This window comes from Triticum dicoccoides, chromosome 7A (assembly GCF_002162155.2).
Source record: "Triticum dicoccoides isolate Atlit2015 ecotype Zavitan chromosome 7A, WEW_v2.0, whole genome shotgun sequence".
NCBI lineage: Eukaryota > Viridiplantae > Streptophyta > Magnoliopsida > Poales > Poaceae > Triticum > Triticum dicoccoides.
This window is the reverse complement of record NC_041392.1, coordinates 2,220,096-2,235,216: the sequence shown is the minus strand read 5'-3', so window position 1 is coordinate 2,235,216 and position 15,121 is coordinate 2,220,096. Positions and strand designations below refer to the sequence as shown.

The window sequence follows — 15,121 nt, the reverse complement described above, 5'->3', positions numbered from 1 at the left end:
GCAAGGGAGGGAGGGAGGTAATTCAGGAATCACTCGGCCCGCCCCATGGATGGATCTAGGAAAACCAAATCAGCAGATGCGCCATCCAATGCGCACCGCACGGATCCCGAAAGCACGGGGGTATCTCCACACCGCGGCAAGGGAGGGAGGGAGGGGGGGGGGTCTCACCGGGGTTGTTGCCGTTGCCGGGAGGCCCGCCGCCGCATCGACCGCCGGACATCGCGAGGGTTTGGTTGCAGCCGAGGTCTCCACTTTCGAGTCTCTTACTATACAATTAAAAGGAAATCAATTAATTGTCAAAAAAATGAGGAAATCAATTGGTTTCCCTTAAGTTAGAGATTTTTTTTTATGGAAAACGTTTGGTGCCAGCCCGCCGGCCGAACCGCTGCGCCGCGTGCATGGGATTAAACACCATCGTACGGTTATAATGCAACTCGCCCACGTGACCGTTTGGCCAATGCAGTAAGGATTAAACACCATCGTACGGTTATAATGCAACTCGCCCACGTGACCGTTTGGCCAATGCAGCAAGGTTGGCCACACAAACCTTATCCCCACCCTGACCCCCGCGAGTATCTAATCCAGCTCATCCCCACTGCCGTTCTCTTTCTCTCTCCCTAAAATACCAGAGCGGCGACTGCAGTTTGGAACCATATCACGTTTTTGCTGGAAGCATGTAATTTTCTGCTGGAAGCAGAAGAATGTTTTTGTCATGAACATGTCATTTTTGCTGGAACAGTACCAATGTTTTGCTGGAACTTATGTATTTACACGTATGATGTCAAAGAATTGAAAAGGCTGCAGAATGGTAATGCACTGTTAATCAAAATCTTAACAAGGGTTACCACAAGTTGTGGCAAACGATTATTGAGTTGGGAGACAATTATCAGAATTGGCAGCAATGGACGAGCATGTTTATATCATCGGCCTTAACCATATCAGTACCAGATGAGACTGTAATAATAATCTAATTAAGGCTCTAAGCTCCAGGCAAGAAATCCAAGAAATCCAAGAAATCAAATAGAAATCCAAAGGTTGCCCCGCCCCATGGATGGATCCACCAAAACCAAATCCCCAGATGCAGCAATCGATTCGCCCACCTTCTTTTTTCTCTGTTCGTTTTTCTTCCTTTTTTTTCAAATTCAATTTTTTTTGCGAAAGAAATTAGTGATTTTTTCCTCGAAAGTAGATGACTTTTTCAAAATCGATGAACTTATTTCCAAATTCATGAACATTTTCCTTGAAAGTAGATGTTTTTTTCAAAATCGATAATATTTTTAAAAAAATTTATGAACTTTTTTTCCAAATAGGTGAACTTTTTCTAAAGTTTGATGAACTTTTTTGAAAATCTGTGAACTTTTTTTTATAAACATTCTTCGAATATGTGAAGATTTTTTGAATCAGCAAGCATTTTTGGAATCAAAGTTTTTTTTGGTAATTCATGAACAATTTTTTTAATATTGTAAGCATTTTGAAAACAATTCATGAAAAAATTGAATTTGCAAACATTTTTTCATTTTCATAATTTGTTTTGAGTACACAAACATTTTTTCAAAATCATGAATACTTTTTGAATATGCGAACACTTTTTGTAAAATCATGTTTTTTTTAATCCGCCAACATTTTCAGAATATGCGAACATTCTTTGTAAAATCATGGACATGTTTTCAGTCCATGAACAATTTATCAATGCCTTAACATTTTTTTAAATAGGACATTTTTAAATTTCCAAACATTTTGAAATCTCAAATTATTTAAAATAAGAAAATGAAAAATGAAAAATATATATTAAAAAACAGAGCGCCCCGCTCATGTGCCGCCCCAAAAGGTCACGTTGGGGGAGCAAGGGGGGCGCGTTGCATGCCCCAGTGCGGCACGCACCGTATAGGATCTCCCCTTGAAGAGTGTCAACAATGGGCCAAAGAAAGACTTTAACTTGTGGGCCTACTTCTCGGCCCACTCACACACAACCTTCTCCGGTGGCTTGCAGGTGTTAAATAGCTAGCTCATCTATGAGTTCTCAAGACCCCTAAAAAAATCTATGAGTTCTAAAAAAACCTAGCTCATCTATGTCTCTCGACTTGGGAAGAAAGTAGGTGGCTTCAGAGCAGTATAGTTGTCAGGCAAACACCCATGCGACGGTGAGAAAAGAGAGAGATGGAGTGTATAATAGTTAGGCTCCATAACATCTCTGGTGGTGACGTATGTGACCACGACGTTGACGCGTCGTTGTCGGCCCTCGTTTCCGCAACAACGGGGTACACCCACGCACGTCGGGGTCCACCATGACTTAGCCTTCATGCAGGAGGCGACCGCATGTTCATCTTAGTTGGGGACAACAGAGAAGGGGGGAGGGGGGAGGGTTGGTTGACTGTGGTTGACCTTGACAGAGGCGCGGAAGGGGCACAAGGTCAGGTGTGTGTACATCCCCCGCAAGGACAAGGTCAAGCGAGTTGAGAAGTGGCATGACAAACGTGACGACTCTCTAAGCCCGTTGAGAAGCGGCATGGCAGAGGGTGGCGCTGGTGGTGGCGGTGGCAGCGGAGGAGAAAAGAGGGGCAAACTGAGTGTTGTGGGTTGGGTTTGTTCCATTGAGGAGAGAGGGTTTAGTTCCAAAGATGAAGCACGGTGAGGGGTGCCGACGGCAGTGGCAGAGAAGGTGCCCACGATGGCGGACAGAGGCGCCGGAGGCGGGGGTTGTCAAGGACAAGGAGGCCGGGAAGGTGGCGGAGCGGATCACCACAGAGGAGGAGGACTGTTGGACCGACATGGCAATAGCCTGGAGTCTTGATACCAAGTTGAACCATGGAATTCACTTCTCAGTGTTGCTTCGGTTACAAGAGGTACAACATATACATGAGGTTATAGGGGAAGCCCGATAAACGAGGCACGTAGGTCCATCAGGTTTCAAGTCTCGGAAGTGCTCATAGAGATAGGGTGTGCATTTATAGGGGTGGGTGTATACGCATGTATATGAGCGCTTGTGTCTACACTGATGTTAAAAAAAAGACAATTCAATTTCCATCGAATCTAAACTCTATAGATTCAGCTGCATGAGAAGGATCAATCTCTTGTGTCCCCAATTTCAGTATCTAGTTTCCCCTCTCTGAAATTAGTTCTTTTGTGTTCATCTTATTCCCCTAGCTAGATCCCAGTCTCATGTGCATTAAGCCTATTGATTAGCAATATAAGCAGTAGTGGGTTGCTCACATAAATGTAGGTTTGACTACATGTCCCAAATATCATTCTTTTTTTCTTGTTTGTATCAGAGAGAAAATTATAATACTCAACAATTTCTTTAATTTTCACTTGTTGTCATTCAAAGCCAAGAATTAGAACATGTTACTGTTGTGTCAAGCAAACATAAAAAAAGAGAAAAATTGGCAAGCAGTATCAGAGCAGAGTGTTGACATGCATAGAAGATTCAAGTGGGCTTCTTCTCCGGCACCGGCGCCGGCACGGGTGTGTCCGGGGACACGGCGGCCCAGAACTCCACGTCCTCCTCGAGCGCGGCCATGTTCTCTAGCGACAACGTGAGCTCGGCATCGATGCTACCGCCGCCCTCGTGGCCGGGGTACAACGACGTCTTGCCGTCGAACTTGTTGGCCATGCCACTGCGCGCCGCCACAGGGCTCCCCCATCCGAAGTCGCAGCCGTACATGTCGAACCGCGGCGAGCTCCCCATCATGGTGCCTGTCGGGTCGAAGAAGCGGTGCGTGTACACCATGGGCTTGGCGGTCCACGCCGCCACGCGCGCCCTGATGGACGCGTCCGTGTGCGCCGCCACGGCCCGCCCCACGGCCGCCGCCGCCCAGCCGTGCCCGCGGTCGAGCAGGTCCGCGGCGCGCGTTGAGTCGGTGCCGATGGCGTAGATGGTGTTGCCGAAGTAGTCCTGCGGGAGCTGCGGCCGGAGGCGCCCGCGGTTGTTGATGGCCGCGCGGCACGTCGTCTCCTGCTCCGGCGCCATCCGCCGCGCGCGGGTGATGCAGCGCCAGAGGAGGGACGACAGCGCCTGGAACTTGGTTAGTGCGGCCGCGCCCGCCGTGTCGCCGGCGGCCAGGAGCTCCTCACGCGCCCGCTCCTTGAGAGCTGCCAGCGAGTCGGCCGAGAAGTGCAGCATCCGTTCGTGCAGCTGCAGCGGGGGCGCCCGCTCGATGAGCTCGGACACGTCGGCGCACGGCAGCACCGCTGGCCCCGCCGGGCCGCCGTCGGGCGACCAGCGCTCGAACGAGGGCTTCGGCGCCGGGGGCGCTGCGGCGAGGCCGAGCCTGGTGCGCGCGAGGGCGGCCCAGTAGTTGACGAAGTCCCAGAAGGCGGTGCCGTCGGAGAGCGCGTGGTTGTAGGCGAAGCCGACGAAGACCCCGTCGGCGAGGTCGGTGACCTGGACGGCGAACAGCGGCTGCTCCTGGCCGCCGTAGTTGACGGCGTCGGTGAGCTGGAAGAACTGCGCCAGCACGCCGCGCGGCACGTCGGCGTCGCGGGGGAGCACGTCCGCCATGGTCACCCCGTCGGCCACGGCGTGCACGACCTCCACGCCCTGGCCGGCGCAGTCGACGTGGACGGAGCACCCCACGACGTTCCCGGCGTCATCCCTGTGCTGCTCCGTGGCGAAGCGGCCGGCGATGGGGTAGTAGTGGGCGAGCGCGTCGCCGAGTACCGCGGCGAGGTGGTCGGCGGCGTTGAACGCCGAGGAGGTGGGCCTGTGGAAGAGGAGGCCCTTCTGGATGTAGTTGGAGGAGAGCATGGAGGCGTCCCAGGAGGTGAGCGGGATGCGCTCCCTCGGCCGCGGCGGCGGCTTCACCGTGGACGACGAGACGACGCGCACCATCGGGGACGGCGACCGCGACGGCATGGTGATGGTGGATTGGGGATAAGAAAAGATTTGGTCCGTCGTTGCAGGTTTGCTTTGTAGCTGCAGGCCGGACACTAGATCACAAAATTTGAAAGAGATTTATAGCCCGTGGGGTGGGTAAATTACTGATTGTGACTGGGTTGGTTGGTGGCACTCCAAAATTCGGACCTTTTCATATCTAGTATTAGTAAATGCACATGTGTAACGCACATTAATATTTAGAAAATATATTAATTGCACATGAATATTAAATATGCTATTATTTGTGTGTTAATTTTGTGATTAATGTAATATTTGATATGATATTAATTGCACGTTAACGCTCGCCATTGGAGCAGTATAGGTCGTTGGATTGACTTAGTTCGATGGTCTAGATTAGTTGGATATGCACATTTAAATCTTTTTATATTAGTATAGATAGATATAGATATAACCATTTATGGCCAAATCGGCAAGAATCCGATTTTGATTTGGACACATGATATCTGCAGATACATACATTCTGTTTTACCTAATCAGTCGATTTCATATGGATTCCAAAATTCCAAGCAAGAGGGATGCACCGAATGATTATGACATCTCCAATGCAGGTGCTTACTCCGGCCTCAAATTTTTGGACTAGATTCAACGCGGATCCTTCCTTTGGGGTGGACACATCCGAACGTAGAGAATCCTCCCGCCCGGTCCCGAATCGAGGAGCGGAGTTGGGGAATCCGACATCTATCATGCCCGACTTTAACAGGATCATCGAAAACACCCTCCCGGACCCCTTCATTTTTCACACACCCCCTTTCTTCACATGTCCAACCTCAATGTTGGCGCAAAGGATCTCTCCGACCCGACAATCAACATCTTCGATGTGTCACCATCGCCATCGCCCGCGTACACCGTCTCGGTGCCGAATGTGGAGAATTTGGAGGAGTGGAGGATCAATACTCGCCGACGGCCGATGTGTGATCAAATAAAAAGATAGGAGGCACCTACTCGACAAGGAGGATGAGTTGTTGTGCTTGGCTTAGTCGGGCACAAGCATTGACCCGTTTGCCGGTGTGAAGCAAATGGAGCGACATTTCGGAGGAGGGCGCACGAGGTTTTTTCATGACAACAAGGACTACTCGACGTATAATGCGGAAATGATTCTTGAATGGAATGACAGGTCACTCAACCAACGGTAGTATGCCATTCAATAACCCGCCAAGAATTATGTGGTGCTTATGCACAAATTAATACAAAATCAGGCACCAAGTGGCATGGGACTCGACGGTCTTGCAAGATTTGTTTCATTTGCTTTATGTGTTGTGTGCATGCGCATTCTCTTGCTCTATGTTGCAATGTTTTGATCATGTGATTGTTTTCATTTTCCTAACCCAACCTCACGATGATTCTGTACAAGAAGAACTAGGGCATCCATCCATGATGCATTATTGTTGGATCAAGTTCAATGGCAGTGGAGCTAGAGGAGGGCTTGCACCGGCCACCCATGTGTCGAGGTCGAGAGGGAAAAGTTGGAGCATGATCAGGAAGAGCGCAATGGGGTGGCAGCCAAATTGTCGAAGAAGTGGGATGACATCATGGGCAAGAAGGAGGCTCAAGGAGGAGAGGTTTATAGAGTTCATGCCAATGCAAGAAAAGAAGTTTGACCTAGAGGAGAAGAAGCTAATTGCACTTAACAAATGTGTGAAGTCCAAGTTTCATGTACGATGAAGACCGGTGACTGTACATGCCTATGCGGTGGGGTGGATTCATCAATTGCATAGACATCATCAGTGGCGGTGCCAGGATTTTACTCATGGGTAGTCCACACAATTTTGTGTAGCCAAGATATATGTATTTCTACAAATTTTGTATCATTTTTTACCTTATATATGATAATTTTTCCACAAAGCTGTGTAGTCATTTGACTACATAGCTTAAACATGGCTTCGCCACTAGACATCATTGCATGTTATGGAAATGGCGGTGGGCAATGATTCATTTTGTTTAGTTGCTTTCTTGGTGGACCCGAATTATGGACCTTGTTGAACATCATGTGCTTATGATTTTGGTTACTTTTGTTTGCAAGTGTTACATGTATGGTTGATTTTCTATTGAATGTTGAGCATCGAAGCAATTTGACTTAGTGGAAAGAAAGAGGTGAAGGAGGGGCGAATAAGTAGGGGATTTTTAGATGATAGTCTTGGATGACCGGCGTCCGCTCAGTTGTCCGCGGACACATCCAGCGTATCCGTGGACAGATGATGATGTTCATTTGAGGTTTGCGTTTGGAGACATACTCCAACTGGAGATGATAAGGGCATCTCCAGCATGACCCTGTCCGGACATTGATATGGGAGCCGGCCATCCAACCTTGCTGGGATCCATTTGATAACAAATTTGAAAAAAAAAATTATATCGCTCAGACTAGTATGAGAACTTGAAAAAAAGAAAAGAAAGTATAGCACTTGAAATAAAAATGTAACAATAGTGCTTTCCGCTACCGTGACTTCAAAATTCTAGTGCCTTCCACTAAAGGCCTTCCGCAATTGTGATCAGCCTTCGCCATTGTGAGCACTTAAGAAAGAAAGAAAAAGTGTAGCACTTGAGAAAAAAAGTGAAATAATAGTGCTTTCACCAAATGCTAGCAACCTTCCGTCAAAGAGCAAAAACAAAAAATAAAAAATAAAAATAGAAGAGGTCTTCCTCCATCCGAACAGAGAGAGAATAGGTGGTGGCTTTTGGTTCGTCATGTGGATGTCCAGACTCCTGCAAAGCCTCTTGTCTTGGTTATGATTTGTGGGAAAACGGACATCCAAATCGAACTCCAGACCGATGCGGGACCGTCTTATATGACAAACTACGTCCGGACAGCTCAGGTCTTACCGAAGGTTCGAGGGTCCACCTTCGAGATGCCCTAAAAGATTCATCAACGGCACCACAATAGGAAGACAAAATGTCACAGCCATGATTAATTAACTGTACTAATAAAGTCCCGTAAAAACTGTACTAATAAAGTACTCCAGTGTGGTACAGATATGAAAGCATGCATGTGTAGCTTGCTTGTTTGCCAAGACATCTATGATAAATGATAAAGAAGAAGATATCAAAATTAAGCTGGATTTGGTAGTGGCGAAGACTGAGCAAAGTCCACGTTTACCATTGACCTCATTACTGCCTGATTAAAAAACATGTGGCCATGTCATGTGTGCACTACTGAAGAAGAAGAGGTCATACATACTGTCTTGTGCTTTTGGACGCTGAACCTCCACATTAGGTGAACCACTTCCTACTAAATGGACAAATGGATGACGAACGGCGGGGAACGGCGATTCAAATCGGAAATGCACAAAATGATACTCCCTCCATCTCGTAATATAAGAGCGTTTTGCGTTTTGTGTCAAAAACGCTCTTATATTATGGGATGGAGGAAGTATTGTTTTAAATGTGTAAATAATATCATGAAAAAAGTTACACGTGTACGTAAGGTAACTGGACAGCTTAAGATTCCTATGACAAAATGTATTTGAGGAAGTTTCAAGGAAGCTGCATCTGCAACCAGACTTGACTAGACTGGGTCCAAGTCATGTAGAGAGAAACCAAATTAGAATACACCAGTCTTAAAATCCACAAAATACACGCGTACACCAGTCTGATCAGCTGAAGCTTGCATGAGGGCTGGTTAAGTGGGTAGGTAGGGAGTTTATTAATCACCAGTCTCAAAATCCACAAAAATATTACTGATCCGTTGACAAGAAAGGCTTGCATACACCTAACGGAAAGGAAGGCGCACTTGCACTCTTTTGAATACTTCCACAGTTGTGTGTTGTGTTGTATATAAAAAAGCGAGTTGATTTGTTAACAAAAATTGCAGCAAAATATGCGTATCTAGTAGTGTTTCTTATTTGACTGGAAAACTGTAGGGAAGGCCCTGACAATATTTTTTATTAAAGGAAATACTATTACAAGAGCAGGAAGTGGGTGTATACCCAAGGGGGTATACAAAAGCTGTAAAAGACATACAAAAGAAAAAAAACAAATTCAACAACGAATAGTGGCATTTATTATTTGGTACTATATTTGCTGAACTGTCTTTTCGTACCACATAAATGAATTTGTGTTTTAACTCGAATTTTTACATGTGTATAGAACACCATCTCTCTGAGATACATTGTATTTTCTTCAGAATTTTCCATAACTTCAAAACATAATTTCCATGTGGTTTCCACCGGATATTCTCATACAAGGGGCTAGAACTAAGACATGTTCTAAGAGCATTAGCTTTGTCAACTTTTAGTCTAAAGGAAAGTAGGTGACATTTCCTTCAAAAGAAAAGGTGAAACCTATAATCAATACTAGGGCTGAGGTTGTCAAAGATTTGGCATTTCTCTCTTACTAAATACACCAAGCTACGATGATGAAAATTTCGACGACGAGCACACTAGCAAAGATGGCTCTAGCAAAGTGGACAGAGTCTGCAAATTCATTGTTATTCCCGAGTTGAAGGAGGTTTTCCTCGAGCGTCTTTGACTGAAAAATATAAGATGATGAGATGATCCTGTTTTTCAACATCATTGTTGTAGCACAGGATACACCAATCGTTATCCAGGGCAATACAGTTATTCCTTGGAAGCCTTTCTCTAGTGTTGAGCCTATCCCGAATGAGCATTCAAGGAAAATACTTTGGTCTTTTTAGTATTTGGAAGACCAAAGTGTCGGTGTCAAAACCGACCGATCTCGGATAGGGGGTCCCGAACTGTGCGTCTGAGGATCGAAGGTAACAGGAGGCAGGGGACACGATGTTTACCCAGATTCGGGCCCTCTTAATGGAGGTAATACCTTACTTCCTGCTTGATTGACTTTGATGAGCATAGGGGTTACAAGAGTTGATCTACCTCGAGATCGTAATGGCTAAACCCTAAATGTCTAACCTGTATGATTATGATTGCCTCTACAGACTAAACCCTCTGGTTTATATAGACACCAGAGGGGCTTTGGGTTGTACAGAGTCGGTTTACAGAGAAATGAGACTTCATATCCGAACGCCGAAGCTTGCCATCCACGCAAAGGAGAGTCCCATCCGGACACGGGGGAAGGCCTTCTATCTTGTATCTTCATGGCCCATCAGTCCGGCTCATGTCACATAGCCCGGATGCCTGGGGACCCCCTAATCCAGGACTCCCTCAGTAGCCCCTGAACCAGGCTTCAATGACGATGTGTCCGGCGCGCAGATTGTCTTCGGCATTGCAAGGCGGGTTCCTCTTCTGAATACTCCAAAGCAGCTGAACAGAAGAACTATATCCGGTTCTGTACAATAGTTACAACCCTGAACCACAAGGGTAAAATACTTAAACAAAATAAGTCATGTCTACTGACAGCTTTTTCGGCGAGACGTTATGTTCTGGCCTTATTATTATTTCGAACCGTTTTTAGCCCCCCGCTTCGCGTTTCGAGGCGCGGTCTTCATTGACACGTCTTGTCGAAGCAGAGATCGTGTCCCCTTATTGCGGGATTCTCATCAATACGGGTTTGGGTAATCCAACCATGCCGTTTGCACGACCCCTTGGGAATAGGCAAGTTTTAAGGCTCGTGAGGGGGCGCTTGATATTCACTGCCTTTATAAGAGGATAATGACCCATCTTTTTACCTCACGCCTTCTTCCTCTTCCGCCCTTCCATCCTCGAGCTCCAGCGCCCAAGTTTCGATCTTTTCCGTCACCACCAAACACTCCAACCATGTCCGGATCCGGCTCACAGGGCAAGTGGACGGCTTCCTCCGTCACGGAGAGGAACGTCAAGGAACTCTGGGAAGCGGGGTACTTAGCCGCGGACATCACCCACCGGCTCCCTGCTAAAAAGCAGATCGTCCCCACTCCGGAACCTAACAAGAGGGTAGTGTTCATCCCGCACTTTCTCCACGGACTAGGGTTTCCTCTCCACCCTTTCGTCCGCAGCCTCATGTTCTATTATGGGCTAGATTTCCACGATCTAGCCCCAAATTTCTTCCTCCGCATTACCCCCACTTCGGCCTATGGCTTAAGGTCTTCAATGTGAAGCCGAAGGTGGTTGACGGAGAGCACGCAGACTGTGGAGGCGCCATGGTGAGAAAGCTCCCGAACGTCACCTGGCCAAAAGGGGCCTTCATGGAGACCGTCAAGATATGGCAACAGGAGTGGTTCTACATCACCGAACCCCGCGGCGCCAACTGGGCGGGCGCTCCTGAGTTCAGATCCGGACCCCCGATGCGGCTTGCATCATGGATAAACAAGGGTCTGGATTGGGCGTCGTCCGATGAGGTGATGATGCTACAGAAGCACATCAAAAATATAATGGAGAAGCCTTGCTGATGTGATCCAGGTGATGCTTTTTTGTCGGATTATCCACTACCAGCGCCTGACTCTCCACATGTGGGAGTTCAATCCGGCTAGCCACCGGACCCTGCAGTGATTTTTCGTCACGATGCACAAAGAGATCTGGAAGCTGCTTTTCAAAGCCCAGAAGTCGTGGCCAGAGCCGACCGAAGACATCGGCCTCGACTGTGCTCATCTAGCCACTCCAGTAAGTTTTCGGATTTCTGAATCATAACTTCAACTTGTAAACCCAAAGGGGTATGCTGAGCCTTCCATTCTTCCTTCAGGGCTGGACAAAGAAGGCAGAGCGGATCCAATGTCCGGCTCCGCTGCCCGAAGACCCAGCCACTCCTCTTTTGACGAAGATGCTGGTCCCGGCGCCGTACCAGGTGCCGGAGAAGAAGGCCAAGAAGAAGGGCAAGGGGGTCAGAGGCATCCTTTGCCGAAAAGGTACTTCAGACGCTGCATTCGGGGATACCGAAGCTCTCTCCTCCCACGAGGGGAATGAAGATGAAGATGAGGAGGAGAGAAATTCTCCCCTTAAGGGGGGAAAGAAGAAAAGTGCGGCTTCCATGGACCTAGAGGCGGAGGCGTCCAAGAAGGGGAAGATCTCCCTTTCGGACGATTCAGATTCGGACGCCGAAGCCATCCTCGAGTGGTGCCCCAGGCCGAAGCCCTTGGCCGAATCGTAAGTATCTAAGGACACTGCACATATATCCGGTTTTATACTTTGAGGTTTTAACACATTGAATTGCGTGCTATAGTCCAGCTCGTGATCTCCCCCAATGATCATCATCTTCTGGGAATTCGCTGGGGCCGAATATGATGGAGAGCGAGATGCCTCCGCAGGCCTCCCCGCCCACTGCCACGGACAACACCGAAGTGTTGTCCCAAAGAACCTCTCCAGGCCATGGAGAGGTGCGGGAGGCCGTCAAGATGGCGCTAGAGGGTAATACCTCAGCTGCTGAAAACATGGGGGAACTGACCCCCATGGAGACTGGTGACGGGGGCCATGCCCAATTCGGCCCCCAACCGAATATCATTTCGGAGATCCGCTCGGCTCCGGAATCAAGCGAGCAGCCTCCTTTGAAAGAAGGGGGCGCGTCGACTCCACCGGTGACCTCTGTCAATCCAGAGGCGCCGGACATTCTGATGGAAGCGCTTCAGCGCGCTTCCATTGTGGAGGAACACCGTACCCTTATGGGTACGGTGGTTGAGAAGGTTCGGTCCGCTAAAAATAGATCGAATGAAGCCTATACTAGCCTACTAACAGGCTTCGAGGTATGTGAAGTAATATTTTTTAACTGCTTTGCATATGCAAAAAATATGCCTGTGTATAAATAGTAGCCCCTAAGACTCTGTTCGGCTTTTGCAAAGAAGGGCCGAACAGAGGATCGATTAGTATTCGTAGGAGATAACATACATGTCTATTTTGATAAACAGGCTTCGCTATTAGCGGCAACCGCACAGGCTGCCGAATTGTCCGAACTTAAGCAGAGGTTGGAGCGGGCCGACGAGGAGCTCAGCCGCACCAATAAGCGGTTTGAGGAAGAGCAAGGTATGAGGTACTTATACATACCCGAAATGATATGAGCTCTGATTGGTTATCTTGCTGAGTTTCATGGTTATACTCATAGTGAATGCATCTGAGGTCGAATCCCTCAAGAGCTCACTGGTTGTAGCAAAAAAGGAGGCGGAGGAGGAACGAGCCGCCCGCCAAAAACATGAAGCGAGGTTGGATGAAGTCCAACAAGAGCTCAAGGATGCCATAAGCAAATGTTAGTCCTTAGAGCGTAGGGTTTTCGGATCAAGACTCCGAACTTGCTAAGGCCCTCCAAAGCGCGAAGGAGGCCCAGGTTGAATCCCAAGGCGCCTGCCGGGAGATCCAAGAGGCGTGACAGATAGCGGCACGTAAGGCCTTTAATATGCAGAGCAAATTTGTAAGGAGAAGATACATCTTACTGACCCGGGTTTGGAGTTCTCCAAGTGCGTTTGCGGATCTGCCGCGGAGTGTTGCTGATGCCGCGGAGTTCTTCCGAGCCGAAGAGGGGAGTTCAACGAAGAAGCTGTTATGGTCGCATTACCTTGCGCCAAAGCATCCAGTGCCCCTCAGTGATCAGCTGAAGCAGTTGACCGAACTGCATAGGATGGCCGGATTGGCCATGAAGGTTGTTATAGTCCGTCTTTGGCCGGCCGAGCCCATACCCAGTAGCTACTTCGGACTTGTGAAGCGGCTAGTCAATGCCTGCCCCCGGCTTGACACCATAAAGTGGTTGGTCTGTATCGAAGGTTCCCGGATGGCCTTCGCCCATGTCAAGGTGCAGTGGGGGAAGATGAATGCCACCAAGCTTGCAACCGAGGGACCACTCGCAGGCAAGGAGCACCGCACGCTGGAGCGGTATTTTGATGAAGTCCTGGAAGGATCCCGCATTGTAGAGGGCCAGTGTTCGAAGGATATTATTTTTGAATGAATGTATCCGGGCTGCCCAAACTTTGTATTATGAAACAAGACTTTTGTATAATATGTTTGCTTGTTTTTATCTCAGATTATTTTCCTCCTATGCGGCCATTTGCTGTATCTGAAAATTTACCACTCGTCGGCTTCAGCCCCCACGTAGATACTAGGGGGGTGTTCGAAATAGCACATGAGCACACTTAACCCAACGTATTGGTCCTTGAAGAAGGTGTCAGTGCGGCGAACCAGGCAATCAGACTATGGGGCTTTATCACGTTCACTTAGCCATAGGAGTTTGACAATGAGATTATAGGCGTAGCCCCTAGTGTTATTCAGTTATCCGAACTTAGGTGCTTTAGACACCTGACCGGGTAGAAGCCCGTCCTTCGTATAATATGGAAAGAAATCGCAAAAGATTTGTACTTAGTCACCAAATAGCTGAGCAGCTCTTGCTGTACCATGCCAGTCAGTTTTTGGCTTTCTCTACTGAGGTGTTTAACCGGGCAAACCAGAAACACAATCGCAATATTTCTCCCTTTACTACCGTAGCCGAATAAGCAGAACGTACGTAAGGTGGTAACCACATGAGCCAGGAAACCCAACCATTGACCAAAGACATGATTCGAAGCCGATGCATATAATGCCATATTCGGGACGCCGAAGTGTACTATAAAAGTGTTCAGACTTCTTTAAAAAAATATGTGTGGCTGGGTAGAGCCCCTGGCGATTTAAGTCGTGCCGAGGTGTATATGACAATCAGACGAAAAGAGGGAATACAGATTAGGAGATAAGCCAGGACCGAATAGGTTAGGCAAAAACTGTTTTCATTATAGTCTGATTGATACGTCAAGACGTATTTTTACAGAGAATGCCATAGGCCTCGAGGCTATTTTACATGCCGAGAACAAGGGAAAGATGTATACAGGTCTTGAAAAATGAAAAGGTGATCTTGAAGATCCTTTTGGATACTTTGTCGCATGTCTGCGCCGCTTTTCACCTTGGTGTGTGATCCTTTGAGAGGATGGACAATCGAGTATGCTTAAGGGGCCTGGAAAAGGGGCCTTGGTACGATCGAAAAGTGATGTGGGTTGTAAAGAACCTGGAAAAATAAAAATAGGAAAAAAGAAAGGAAGGATATGAGGGTCCAGGTAGGATCGAGCCGTATTGTGGACTTTAATATGCCTCCGTCCTTGCCCATGGTATCTTTAGTGCGTAGTTATGTACGTGCAATACATATGCCGCAATCCGGTTGGGGCCGTGATGGAGGCTGAATTGCTAATGTAGCTCTTGATGGGCTGGACTGTCATTCTGCAGGGTAGACCGAACTCGTTTGACAGTGTCTGGTGGCTTGACTGCCAATGTAGTATTCGGCGTGATAAGGCCACCCTGTACTTCAGCTGCGAGGGCCGCAGTGTGCTCCTCAGTACGGAGGGAGCGCTCCATGTTCCCATTGACTGTTATAATGCCACGTGGTCCAGGCATCTTGAGCTTT

General features: G+C 48.0%; 2 protein-coding genes across 2 annotated transcripts in view; both read right to left on the bottom strand.

The window, feature by feature from the left end:
* Positions 1–260, bottom strand: part of LOC119330414 (protein SUPPRESSOR OF GENE SILENCING 3 homolog) — a 4,915-nt gene extending 4,655 nt beyond the window's left edge. Inside the window, exon 1 of the mRNA XM_037603522.1 lies at positions 169–260. Coding sequence (XP_037459419.1) covers positions 169–220 — 52 coding nt within the window. The 5' untranslated portion in view covers positions 221–260. The remainder of the gene's footprint in view (positions 1–168) is intronic.
* Positions 261–3,283: 3,023 nt separating this feature from the next.
* Positions 3,284–4,911, bottom strand: LOC119327550 (protein ENHANCED PSEUDOMONAS SUSCEPTIBILITY 1-like). Its single transcript, XM_037600644.1, has one exon. It carries the CDS (start codon positions 4,850–4,852, stop codon positions 3,425–3,427), a length of 1,428 nt encoding a protein of 475 aa, XP_037456541.1. The 5' UTR covers positions 4,853–4,911; the 3' UTR covers positions 3,284–3,424.
* Positions 4,912–15,121: the final 10,210 nt, after the last annotated feature.

Bases quoted from the DNA above. Each gene is read 5' to 3' on its own strand.
- LOC119327550 (XM_037600644.1), bottom strand. From the start codon at position 4,852: ATGCCGTCGCGGTCGCCGTCCCCGATGGTGCGCGTCGTCTCGTCGTCC.